This window comes from Pelmatolapia mariae, linkage group LG16_19 (assembly GCF_036321145.2).
Source record: "Pelmatolapia mariae isolate MD_Pm_ZW linkage group LG16_19, Pm_UMD_F_2, whole genome shotgun sequence".
Lineage (NCBI taxonomy): Eukaryota > Metazoa > Chordata > Actinopteri > Cichliformes > Cichlidae > Pelmatolapia > Pelmatolapia mariae.
Genome location: NC_086241.1, coordinates 51,674,262 through 51,688,521, shown reverse-complemented (window position 1 = coordinate 51,688,521; position 14,260 = coordinate 51,674,262). Strand labels below are relative to the sequence as shown.

General features: G+C 42.1%; 1 protein-coding gene across 2 annotated transcripts in view; it reads left to right on the top strand.

The window, feature by feature from the left end:
- Positions 1-8,105: 8,105 nt before the first annotated feature.
- The window catches only part of asap2a (ArfGAP with SH3 domain, ankyrin repeat and PH domain 2a), a 58,028-nt gene continuing 51,873 nt past the window's right edge, over positions 8,106-14,260 (top strand). For both annotated transcript variants that reach the window (XR_010096451.1, XM_063496675.1), the window contains exon 1: positions 8,106-8,674. Coding sequence is in view for 1 of the 2 variants with exons in the window: in XM_063496675.1 (XP_063352745.1) it covers positions 8,546-8,674 (129 nt within the window). In the remaining variant the exon portion in view is untranslated. The remainder of the gene's footprint in view (positions 8,675-14,260) is intronic.

Sequence of the window (14,260 nt, the reverse complement as noted above, 5' to 3'; positions counted from 1 at the left end):
AAGAATGACTAGGCATATTTTTTTTGTGCTATCGCTTGTGCGTGTCTGCCTGTGAGGATTGGACATGCTCAATTATTTAACAGTCGCTGGTGTATCATAAGGTTTTCTGAAGCTGCGCATCATACTGGATGCTTAAGGAGTCCATGAAATGTTAAAGAAAAGCTCCATGTGCAAGAAAGAAAACGGCTTGCATAAGATTACACTTGAGAGCAAAACTGTAACTGTAGTGGGTGTAATGAATTGTCAGTTGATTCATTCACTTAGGAGTGTGTGAGACTGGATGGCATCAGCGCCTTTGTAATTGTCAGGTATTTATTTATACCGAGGCCCTCTGGAGATTGCACCTTCACCACACTATGCTCTCCTGGAACACTCACATACACTTCTTGTACTGCAGCTCTTACGTAATTACCGTTAATCATTCATAACTACACAAAGACAACTGTGCTTTTGTTCTTTACCGATGATATCCAATTAAATCGTGAAAAGAGACGCAGTTTGTTAACTTGACACTGTCATGGCAACGCCGTCCTATTTCTCACTGTGTCTCTCTTACAAACTGATGCTACCTAAAGAGCGTGGAGAAAAGAGGTGGTGAGAAAGAGCAGGGAGAAGCTTTCACTGGGCTGTTTAAAAGGTTGTAGCACGATGTGAATGGTGGTGGAGTTAATGGAAGTTCCCACTCACATACTAGGGAGGCCACATGCACACGTGTGATAATCCCTGCATTCAGTCTTCTATTTTTGCTACTACGTCTATTTCCAAAAAGGCCCTTTCCACCACGCTAATATTTGTTTATCAGCAAAGCTGTGCTGAGGCAAAGCTCCTTATTTAGTCAGTAGCTCATGTTTTGCACTCATTCTTGCTTCTCAGGAGACACGCAGCTTTCTCTTTACATATCAGAGAGGAAGTGCCTTTGTGTTTGGGGGTCAGGCCTCACTCCCAAAGCTGGACTAGGCTTCTTGAAATAGAACACAAGTCCTCAGAGATGGACATGTACTATTTACCACCACAATCGGCGATGTCTGAAGAGCCCGCTCTCTTCCTCACCCCTCCCCTCTCCTCCCTTTCCATTTTGGTTTAGCAGCAATGCCCGCAGACACAGACAGCTTACTTGGCACAGGAGAGTGTCAACCGTTTTAATGGTTCTGCAATTCCCAGTGGGAATTTTCTGGGAGCACATTATCATCGTCACTCAAAATAGTCTAGTAGTATAACCTGCGGGAATAAAATGAGCTGTTGTTTAAGTCTGGGGCTGTGTTTTTTAATCGGTAAACAGTGTTATGAGCTTTTACTGACAGATAAATCCTAGCTTTGAGATACTGAAAAACTTTCTGAATAAAAAGGGGAAAAAGGTTGAAATACAATATCAACATAATGCCGCATAATATCCAAATACCAAAAAAATAACATTAAATGAAAGTTGCAAGGTGTTTTTCAGAAAAATAAAAACTGCAGAGAGGAGAAGAGATTTACTAACACTTCAAATAATTAGCATGGCGTGCCCCAGCTAGACTGCAGAGTGCAAACACACACACATGATTTTCCTACATCAACAATACATTTGGAAACATCTTTTTCCGTCAGAGAAACGGGAGCTCTCCCAGCTCATTGTTTCATTTTCTGCCCACACTCAGCTGAAGGGTGGGGCAGTCGTTCATGTACCCTCACTTACAGTCTGACTTTATGTAGTCTCCTAATGTCTCTCTATTTTTTCCCCACTCATCCAGGATTGTAGCCATCTCAACTAATGGAGATAACAAATAGGTGACCGATCTTATCAAGATAGTGGAAGAAGAACAGATTAAGCTCACAATATATGTTCCCAAACTGGTTCTCGGACAGGTTTTTTTTCATAGTTTTGTCAATGAATGCATGCAGTGTTCAATTGATGTTTGAATCCATCATGCAGAATTTCAGCTCGTGATCTTCTTGTTTGCCCTAGACCTAAATTCACTTCATGGCCAGCACACCAAAGTTCAGAAGCACTGCACAAACCAATGCAGCATGCAAAGTGGAAACACAATAGAGGCTTCAGGGGAGGGGAAGAGTGGGAGTGTAACTGAGAGTGAGCATAGCAGAATTTAAGGAGGCCTGTCAGTTTTCACACATGTCCCTGTAATATTCTGATTTCCACGTCCAAAATCTATTTTCTGAATTCTTTAATGTTCCTCTCCTGTGAAACCACAGCTAGCCAAGATACAGGAAGGCAAATCTGTAGTCTAAATCTCCGCAAAGTGCTTTTTAAATTCAAGCCTTCCTTTAAATTGACAACAGCTGTTTTTTTCCCAGTAGGATGAATAAATTCAATTAAACACTAGCAGCTTTTTTTTTTCTTTTAGTTGACTTTTGGCAAGAAAATCAATAAACCAAGAAGATAATGAATCACAGAGAATCAGCTAATGTCAATCACCAAGCTTCTTATTTAGACTAATCTCACGGTGATTCATCGTGGATACGTTTAATAACCAAATTGTGGGGGATATAAAAAATCCCAGTGGACCTGAGTATTGATCCGATCCAGAAAAGAGATCGCGCTTCTGTTTCCTCCTCGCATTGTCATTTCGCTGCACTTCCTGTCTTTTCACCTGCTGCTGTTGCATTATGCAGGACAGCTTCTTCTATGATGAAGTTTTCCATATGGATAAATAATTCCATCTAGTCAGGAAAATGGATGAAGACAACTGCTGTTTAGGCTCCACTTTGTGAACAATTTCTGATCAGGACCGACAGAATCATTGTGTTGCATGGAATGAACTCACTGGCCTGCAGGTTCACTTCGCTTTATTCTTTCTGTGATACACCATAACTGTAGCATCCACTCCTAATGCACTTTGAACTGACCCGGCATTTTCAGGATTGTGAAATGAATTGCATCTACCCTCCCTGCTGTGAATCCATCAATAGGATCTACAGTGCAACTTCTTTAAATGCCTCAGATGCTCTCACCTTATTCGTTATGGTATCAATGCAGCCTGGGAATTTGCACCATGCCAGTTGTCACTTAGGGGGGCTTGCAGGGTTTTCTGGGAGGCTCATTTGGTTTCAAGGTGCAGAACAGTAGCAGATTGAGAGAGAATCTAAAGCCAAGTTTACCCTGTTTTAAATTCAATGGAATTAGTGTGGATGAAATGGTGACATGTAGTTCAAGGCCCTGTTAGCCTAACCTCCCTTGGTAGAAGGATGGAGACAATAACAACATACTGAGCATGCTTGCTACTTGAGTTGGTGGCAAAGAATGTAACTGTCATGTCTGCAGCCTAATAATGATTACCACCTTAAACTATTTTATCTACTTATACTGATCCATAGCAGGCAATGAACCTGTTTAGTGTAGCATCAGAGGAGGGGTTCATTTTTAATTGTGGATATTTAAAAAAAAAAAAATCTAAATATCTGCATTGATCACAAGAAGAGTCCACACAGCACGGATGTTATGTTTCCTCAGCAGGCATGAGGTCTTCTTAGTACACAGCAGCGTTTGTGCCCATCTGCATGTTTTCAACCCAGAGATACGAGGAATGAACTGCTGAGATCGTTCAGAGGTCATTATCACATTTGTGTGTGTGTTTTGTCACATAGTTTAACAGCTAATATCCTGTGGTATGTGTTGGGGATTAGAGGAGAAGAGTAATATGCACAGCCACCGACCTTTTATTAATTCAGAAGTCTCATGTTGCCCCAGGGGACACTGAACAAAATAGGACGCTGGTGTTTCCTACACAATGAAACATGACAAAGTGTGCTTTCACTCTGAATGGAGATTTTTCTAAATGGTGCTTTACAATCTGATTCTTATTCACCTATTTGCTTTCCATCAAGAGCAACTTGTGGTTCGTCTTCTTTCCCAGAGATGCTTGTGGCGGCTTGAACTGAATTACCAAGCTGCTCTACCACCTCAACCACGGCCACCACCTAATAGTATCTAGGAAACCAAGAGATGGTGACAGGTTGACAGGATATAATGAAGCACGGGGACACTTGATATACTCAGGCTCACACAGCCAAATCCTGAGAGGACTCATAATTACTGTAAAAGCCTCTCACTCCTAATGATGACAGTGAAGCAGCTGCAAAGCCCAAGCTCTTTTCGATCATCACTCAGATGGATGCGCGTGGTGGGGGTTGACTAAAAATGTCATGCAATTATTCGAGAGAACATGATTTCTTGGATGTCCTTCAGGGTGGCAAGGTTAAAACCAGGTCATTCCTCTGTGTGGAGTGCATGAATGTGCTCAGATTTGCATATTAATGGAAACCCAGTGCTCAAGATTGGAATTACTTATCGATCCTGTGACCTTCTTTGTGTGTTATGAAGTAACATTTCAGTATACAGTTTATATATTGCAGTCAGCCATACTGGACCAATCCCCACCAGTTAAATGATTTCTATTATTGATTGAACCACATGTAATTGCTGCTAATACTGATCTTTGACCCTGGTGAGGTTTTCAGCTGACCTGAAGACATAAGATGAAAATAAAGATGCATGACTGTGATTTTTTTTTTTTGTTAAATACCACCACTGAGCTCTACTAAATAGTCTACAATCAATTTTGAGCGTGCTGTGCACTGTCAAATTTGAAAAGTTGGCTTTACTTTAAAAGATATTCACACAGATTGCGTAAAAATATGACTTCAACCTAGCAGGAGCGAAGCAAGAGTGAGTTACAGCTGGAGTAAAACGCCTCTAATTTTGTGTATGCACTTCAGTGTAATCTGCATGTGATGCAAGCATCATCTCTGTGCAGACTCGCCATTCACGAAGACAGTCATGCTCCAGAATTTGTTAATTTGTCAGAAAATCTCAGAGAATCTGTAAGGAAAGGCTGAGTCTGTGGACCGATGGGCCCCCTACTGCTGCTCTTTCACCTCTTGTTCCTTTGCCCTTGCCCTCCCTTCATCTGTTCATCTCCTCCCATTACAGAGTCCAAGTATGTGAGGCCACCGCTCAGGTTCAGCAGGCACTGTCTGATCCGATCTTGCCTATCTGCAGCTGCTTCGTTTGTATAACAAGCTCGTCTTTAATCTAATCAGCAGTCGATGACGCGGTACATAAGTTCCCCTTAGCGTGGAATATTCTGTTTTATTCGCTCGTGTGTGGAAAAGTTTCAGGTGCAGAATGGTTTTAATTAGCCTGCAGATTATTTGAAACAAAGAAGTCATTCATTCCAAGCTGGATTGTGAGCCTATCCCACCTGCTACACAATCATGATGTCATGGCAGTCCAATTAGGAAAAAGTGACTCCCACTGGAGCCTCAGTCCCCTTCATTACTGCAGTCTGACATGTTGCCTTGTTCCCGCTAACGCTGAAATGCCAAATCAGTCGAACTTTGTTGGATATTTGTGGCTCATTTTGACCAAAGAACTGGCTCACTGACACGCCCTGTGCCTTTCTGTGCAGGATACAAATTACAAACATCATTTCCAAGAAGGTCTCTGTGTACAGTATGACATCTGCTTTGGCTATTGTTCTGTCTGCAGCTGTCTGGTTGCGTTTGGTTTCAGTTTTTTACGACTAAATGAACTTTGGTTCCGAAGGAAAGCGAAAATAACACATTTCACAACAATTCAGTGATTAATGTGGACATTTTCAGTTCGCTTTCTCAGTAAATCATTTGAAGATCCAACAGCTACAATTCTGACTTGTTACTCAGGGCTGGAAGTTTCTTGCATGCGAACAAGCTCTGCGTTGAGCTGCTGAATGAAGCTTCTGTCCAGATTAATAACGCAGCTGACGGCTTTTTGCTATGACACCCCTTTTCCGTTTGGGCTTTAAACAAATAGAGCTTGACTGTAAAATGGAAACATGGATGATTATACAATTCAGTAAAAGTGGACCGTTGATTATTTAAGCAAAAACTGGTGTATTTGAACAGGATTTCATATTTCCTCACTGATAAGGCTGCGTGTTCTTCTTCAGGTCCCATAAAATATAAAACATGCTGCTTTTTATTATGTTTCCAAGCCATATCTTCTGGATGACCCTATACACCTGCTTCTCATTGCAGTACTTCAGAAGGAGACGTAGCACTCACTGTTTAAGGCAGATGCAACTGAAAATATTAAGTCCGTGGTGAAGAGGAGGGCTGATGTTGTTTGGTTCTACTGACCTCACTGACAGAGCGTCTCTGTCTCTGGATAGCAGATGTTCCCTGGAAGTGCATGTATTCATTTCATAAGGGAGTCGAGGCCAGCTAGCCCGGTCAGGGTCAGCCTGGGTCTCGGGCTCTTCATTTAGCAGTTTGCCAGGAGACGCTGCAGCACTGAAAGAATGTGTGAACAGTGCCTATTTTGTGATTTAAAGGCTGCCCAGGGTTTTGCCTCTGCCGCCCCTAGACTATTTATACCAGTAGCTGTCCTGCCAGGGCTGAATGAGCTGGGAAACATCATCCCAAAGCCCAGGAGAAATGCAAGCACTCTGGGAGCAAAGGCTGTTGTTTTTTCAAGCTCCTGTTGACAGAAATTCCGGCATGAGAGTAACTCTTCACAGTTTTAGACTGTGCCTAATCATAGAATATTTTATTTTCTGAACTGTATTTTGGTAGATCCAACTTTTTTTTTTCATTTTTATTTTTGCCTGTAACTTAAAATACCCATACTCCATGGGGAAAACAAACATATACTAAACAAACTCTGAAGTGTAGGCAGATAAAAAGATGATAGAAAGCACACCATCAGATTTCCCTCCTTGCACTGGTGCTGGTCCTCTTCAAACATAAATCTGGAACTTTTTCCTTTCTTTATCAAAGATGTGGAGGAGCTGGACCCAGTCATCAGTCTACATAAACATGAACAAAAATCTATAAACTTCACGAACATGCTACAGAAGGCTATTATATACATAAGGGTTGCATCAACACTATCCAGCTTTGTGATCTTTTTGTCTCTGTACTTATGGACAGAATTAAATTAAGAAAATTAACAGGTGGCACTATCGAGAAGACGACAAGAGATCAAAAATGGCTATTTTCCATTTAATCTTCTCATGCAGCACAGTCGCATTAACGATGCTCACCTTTAAGCATCAGCATAATCCAAACAATCACATTTAATCCAGTTATTTTAACTCTTTATTCTCTGATTCACTGAGCCATGATGAGCAGGCCCCTTGAATGAATACTGTACATGCTTTAGCTACTGCTGGAGTATTTTAGGCTCTGTTTGTAATCACAGGCAACATCTGAACAGCAACCCACTGTTACACAAAATAAAATGTTAATGTGCTCCTGCTGTTTAGGTGTTTAGCCGCACATAATTGGATTCAGAGATTATCTTTAGTGATGATCATTCCTTTAAAAGTAACTGTGTTTGTACAGAATAAGAACCGTTTTGCTTTATGAGCATTACAGAAATACAGACCTGCAAAAATGACACTCTAAACCGCATTTTGATTATGATAGTGCCGCCAATTTGTTACACCCGGCTGCTTCTCCTCTCTCCACCTTAAAAAAAAGAACCAGCAAGCGACTGTACACTCAAAGTGATGCTTTAAAGGTCTGTAGGAAATATTTCGGTAAGCGCAAAAACTGACTCGTGGAACGCGGACAGTGCACTGAGTTTAGCTAATTTAACACATGACATGTATGTTATATTCTATTGTGCATTTAATACACACATTCTTACTTAACCCTTTATGCCACTTTTGATTATAGAACCCCGCATGTAGTATTATTGGTAGGGTGTTTTGCCACTTTGCAGCCCTTTGGTGATGTCCTCAGGCACTAATTTGTGCAATATCAGTGATGTTCTACATTAACTTATATATGTTTTCCTCCAAAATTTAAAAGTGGCATGTATAAAATTACCATAAAGGCATCAGAGTCATATGCGGACTGAGTACAGCTAGCCTAACAGATACACAGTACTGTTTGTGTGCCCTATAGTATTTTTTGATTGAAATCACAGTTTGTATTACTTTTATCAAATGTAAAAGTTCATATCAACGTGAAAACTGAAGCCCCCACACGCACTACAGTGTCCATATATATCACAGAAATCGCCTTCCTACTGCGGTGCTATAATTTACAAGCAGCACTGAACGCGGCGTGCCCCCATTGGCTGGTGCGGGTTCATTGAATCCCCTCCTCTACCTTTGTCAGTTCCTTGCGCTCCCGTTGAAACGCCTGGTTGTTGTTTCCCGGGGCTTGGAGGAAGGAGAAGTTACCTCTGCTCTGCCGCAGGTTTTCGGGACACCGAGAGAGGACAGCGGGATCTGCCGAGGAAGCTTTTCTTTCCCCTGTGACCACCCGGCTGGCCGTTAAACTGAATGGAGTAGCGGGATAAAAAGGCAGGAGGGATTTAACCTTATCCATCACCTTGTAAAGCACGGCGCGGTGAGAGCGGCAACGTGCAGCACTGCTGCGCTGGATTGTGTAGGGAGCAAACAAGGGAATAACACAAACAGAGATGGTTTACTACCCGCGGGGACCTTCACACACACCACTGCTGCTACTGCTCCTCTGAACTTTTCAGTCCTAGAAGTGCGCAGACGAGAAGGGGGTTAAGAAAAAGGGGCTCGTTCTTATCAGCAAGAAGGGATTAATGATGCCGGACCAAATCACAGTTGCAGAGTTTGTGGCAGAGACCAATGAAGATTACAAATCGCCGACCGCCTCTAACTTCACCACCAGGATGTCCCAGTGTAGGAATACAGTGGCTTCCCTGGAGGAGGTGAGTGATGGTAGCCCCTTGTTCTGCAAACATGACCTAAAGAAAATCATTCCTTTCTTAAATGAGTTATATTCAGATTTTCCAGTATTAGCAAGTAGTGACGTAAACGGTTACCACTCACTTACACATCCCTTAACCTTTATATTCACGCTTTGGCAAGCTCAGACATCATTAATTAGAGGTTTATTACTGTTTTGGGTCTACAATGTGCTCTGGTTGTAATTCAGTTATTTTTAATGTCCAATTAGAGATCAGTCCTCAAAGGTTTGCACAGCATTTACAACATATCTATCCGTAAACCCCCGATTCCCCAAAATGGAAGGAATCTAAAAATGTATAACAGAGGAGGGGTTCTCTTTTCTAAGAGGACTATACATGCAATAGATGTCTCATGTGCAGAGTAAATGAATGAGGTAAATTAGGGGCTGTGAGAGGATTTAAAAAAAAGAAATCAGTCAATTATACACGACTTTTCACTGTTCCTGCACAGAGAGCACTTTGTGTTCTCCTTTAACTTGCAGGTCATCAGGAGGAAGGACACTTCCGCTTTGTTTCCTGACAGCCCTCTGCTGCCTCCCTCCCTCTCTTGTTGTAGTTTCCCTACTTTGTGTACTGTAATGGCAGAGCCTCGCCCTGCCTCCTGGTAAAAATAGAATTTCCCACATGAGTAGCTCCGTTTGTTATGTGTGTTAGTGTGTCGCTGCTTTGTTTGCCGTTGGGTGGCATGTGGAGGTAATGGGGGGTTTAATTCTGGTGTCATTAAGGAAAAAGTTTTGGAACTGGTGCAGTCATTTTTCCATCCAACACCTTTTTATTTAAAAAAAAAAAAAATGACAAGATGAGGGAATCTGGTGGCTTAGATAATCCACATATGGGCTCAGTGTCAGCTTAAGCTTCCTGATCCTCCACACCTTGGTGAGGGTTGTGGCTTCATTTTTAACCTGTGTATCTGTGTGTGTGCGTGCATGGAGGACTGAGCCATGGAGGACTGAGCCAGGCAGACGGTCACACACCTGCTCTAGCTGACAGGTGCTTCTCCTTGGCATCAGCCACCATTCTGCACATAGTCTGCCTCAACCTTTTCATTTATTTATTTATTTTTTTGCTGCTGCTCATTTTTCAAAATAGCCACTAATCTCCAGTTGGGAAGGATTTTCAGCACTGCTCGAATGTCTTTTCCCGTAGAAGTAAACATAAAAGTGTTTTTTCTCTTCTTAAATAGCAGGTCAGCTGTAATTGGTGGCTTTGTGAGCTTGAATTGTTGGGTTGAGAGACTAATTCAGCAGCTTTGTTTTAGAGTCCTGCTGCCGTTGAAGCCGCTGGAGAGACGCACAGAGTGGCGTGTTGTTGTTTCACATTGACCTGCCCAAAGCCGAGGCTCAGGGAACACAGGGCCTTATTGTTGGGCCTAGCGGAGCTCGCTCACTTTGGTCTGTTTGACCAATTAAACGCTGCAGTGGAAGGGGAACACTTCCTCTCATTGTCTGCAGGCCTGCCTGGAATTTCAAGCGCATGCACGCAAACATAAACACATTTACATACACATGCGTGCACGAGCACCTGTTAGTGGTGCACATCTTCCTGGTGGCTCATCTTGGAAAAAACTGACTAGCAGTCAAATGGACAGCGTACTTCACACATTTAACCTCAGTATAAATAATACACCTGCATACTGTCTAGTCATGAATGCCGGATGAAGATTTTATACTGCTGTTTTCAGCATTATACCGATACCTTGTGCTGATTCTGGCCTTTCTGTTTGCTGTACAAGTGCTCATTTCTTTGCTTTTACCCTTCAGCTGACAGTCGAGGACAGAGCAGCAGTGTGCTCTGTGATGCTACAGTGGGTTGGTATATGATTTCAGGTGACACTTGTGAGCTTTGTTTCCCTGCAAAAGCTCCACTCGACAAGTAGATCTTCTCCACTAAAAATGTGTTTTTATAAAATGACCACACTGCACAAAAATGCATTTTATGGTGCAGTAGTGTATCGTGGTATCTCCTGTTCCACTGCTTTAGGAGCTTGCCCCCCCATTATAACTTAACAATGGGTTATTTATTAGTAGAAAGGAATGATTACTAGTGTTAAAACAGTCCTGTTTGCTGTTTGGGAAAAATACAGGAGGTTTATCTGCTTTATCCTGTACTGTTTTGGAGATGCAAACTGCTTATAAACCTGTACGCTGCACATCTTTGGAAGGTTGCATCCAATAATCTGTTTTCCTAATGAAGCGTGTTGTAAAGTACCTGATGGGCTTACAGTCTCAACTTCTTTAAAGACTCTGACCTTTGTTTCTGGCTGTTTATAGAAAAGCTTTAAACATGTTAACCAAAGCGGAGACTGCACCGCTCTGAGAGTTTATGTAAACGGGTGCACATTGTTGTGTAATTATTTCTTTCCAAACTTAATTGCATCTGACAGAATCTTAATTAGGCTAGTAGCTTTAAAGTGCTGGCTATTAGGAGGCCATTCAGAGAGCTTGTGCGCATGTGGGTGCTCGTTTGTAAAAACCACAACAATAAAAAGCTGTTTATCCAGTAAGAGGATATTGGGCTTTGTGTCATGACCCCCCTCTGTGCTCATGTAAAACACTTGTGCTGACTTTGCTCTGGGCACACTTTTCAGCAGTCGGAGATGTAGGATCTGTTTTTCTTTGTTCGTAATAGTTTTTTCTCATTCCTTATTTAAAAATATGACACTGAGGCAATCGTTATTATGTCAGCTGTCAGGTTTTTTTTTTTGGGTTTTTTTAATGAGGCAACCAAATATAACACAGACTGTGCATTTCAGGAAAAACCATGAGCTCAAGTGGAAAGCGGGACTTGCCCTGAGGGATGATCTGATCCCTGTCTATTGATCATGCTGAAGAGTCATGCACTCAAGTCTCACTTGAGGAGAAACTCATGAGTATGTTTGGCTGAAGTCAGAAATTGGCACACATTGTAGTCGTCTTGTCTGTTTTTGCACCTTTTTTTCCCCTCTTTCAGTTACTAAAGGCTGCCTGGCAGACAGACACCTAAAACAGCTGCAATCAATAGAGTTGTCTCCAGGAATGAATCTCACGTGCTTTCACTTCTATCTTTGGCAGCAGTACCTGGTAGTTTCGTGTACTGTCACTATGTTGCGCTTGAAGCTCACAGAGGAGGTTAACGAATTACTAGTACATTCATTCTGTGGTAAAGTGGGTCACTTACTGGGTTAGCGATGTGTAACATCAACAGTCCTCTCAAACCGTTGGCTAACGGTATGAAAGAGATGTTAGTCATACTTTAGACTGCTGAGCAGGAGTGTCTGGGGCTGTAAAACAGCCGTCACTACTTGATATTTAAGACAAGCTTTTGTGTTCTCAGCCCTTTGATCAACCCTTTGCAGGCAGACACACAATATCCGTTATGACATTACAGCTGCTTTCTCATTTAAAGTTGTTTGACAGGTAGAGTGCTTGCCTCCCCGGTGTAGCTTCGTATGTAAAAGTATCCCTAACTTGTTCCTCGACCTCAGCATGTTTGTCTTTCTGTTGTTGTATGTTACATGATATGTGTGTTGCTTTTGTGTGTGTGTGTTTTCTTTTCTCTTTTTTTTTAAAGGATCATGTAAAACATTGTCCACCACAATACACACACACAACAAAGGAAGACAATTACTTCTTGTAAAGTAGCATAAAGTATTTATGAAAGGCCACTTATCATGCAAGTGTTTCAACATTTGACAAAAAGACACCTTACAGCTTGCTCTAAGTGCGTGGTTTAGGTAAGGCCTCAGTTAAACAAGACTAGAGATGAGTCAGCAACCTCTAGCTGCTAGGGAAAATGTGTATTTCCAGGGAAAAATGTTTATCTCCTGGCTGTTTGTGACTGGTAGCTGGCACTCACTGTGAAATTGACTGCTAAAGCCCTGCTCACACAGACCAAGAGAGTGTTAAGTGATCTCACTGTTGACCACAGAGTGCTTGGGAGAACTTTATATTCTTTAACCTGTTGAGGTTTCTTGCAGTCGCTGGAGTGAAATTGGCTGCAAAGTTCAGTAGATGGTACTGCACCAAAAACCTTCCCGTGATTGCTTTAGTTGCAAGTTGGGTGCGGTGGTTGACAATAGTTTTCATGGAAGGTGCCAACTTGTCTGCAAACACTCGCTGTTTACTGTACATTGTGTTTACTTTGGTTTACAGTGAAACTTTGAAAAACGGCGATGCAAGCCAGAAGTGGAGACCATTCACTTTCAAAGTAACAGTTGCTTACTGCTTCAACCAGCACTTTCCAAAAGGTGCAACTTTTACTTTGAAAGTCAACATTTCTAATTCTGGTTTGCATCACAAGTGTTTGTTACAAGTCACCATCTTTCATGCAGTCTACAGGCAACCATGGTGATGAACTAGAGACCAGTTGTAAGGAGGTTGTTGTAGGTCTTTAGCTTACAATGTGAAGCTGTTGTTGTGATTTGGTGCTATGTAATTAAAGTTAAATTGACTTGCTACAGCAGCCAGTTTAACCTGGTGACAGCCAGCAATGTCTAGAAACCACTTGCCATCTGGTTGAGGAATACATGTTTTTCTGTAGCACCAGCAGTTTTAAGGGCATTGTCAACTGGGCTCGATGCCATTGTAAGTGACGTGTCAGGATACCGCATGCAGGATGCAGCACCAAAGACATCTATTTGTCCATGCGTGCATACAGATTTTATGCAAGGCAGGTTAAACAACAGGTTAAAGATCTGCTGATGTCCGATCAGGCGGTTTAAAATTTGCATTTTTACATGCACTTCCATTGGTTCAAGAGCCTCGGGGCTGCAGTGCTTTTGTGAAAACGGCTCAGGTTACTGAGCCAGAAAACTTAATGAACCATGACACGGAGCAACTAGAGGTCCAGTCTGAAGCTTTAAGTGACTTCAAGCTCAATGAAATGCTAAAAAAAATCAGTTTCTTGATGTAATGGCAGTAGTAAATGACTGATGCAGAATACTGCATGGCTTATGCCCTCTAATACACCCACTCAGTGGGCCTCTCCTTCTGGCCTCTATCTCATTGTTAAGTTTATTCATTTTTCGCAGATGAATAACGGTTATTTATAGCCAAGTCAGCTTTTCATGGATTGTTCCTGGCGTTGAGGGCAGTTGAGGGTAACTTGGTCTTGAAGGCTAGCATCATTATTCATCCATCTGGCTATTAATTCACCCAACAGAGGTCCATCTCTCTGGCATGCCAGCTATGCATTGTAAAGCCTGCTGGATTATTTGCACTTGATTTTGTAGTGAGATTATTTTGTGAGTATCTCTGGGAATGGAAATGGCATTCACAGCATGCAGGGGTGCTGGCTCTGCAGCCCATACCAGTCTGCAGTCTGGTTCTCACAGACTGTTACTAACTTTTCTAACGCTGGTGTGCAGCATGGGGATGTGGCTTATGAAAAAAAAACTGTGTTTAAAAAAACAGCAGCTGATTACTGCCTGCTCTGAGTCTTTAGCCTCTCATCTCTTTATAGCACCTCTAAGCCTAATCTGAAGCCACCAGTTGTTATGGGTACATGCTCTAACTTGACGCTATCCTCTGTTAGCACATGGTGATATTTCTTAATTTCCAGTCTGTTCTG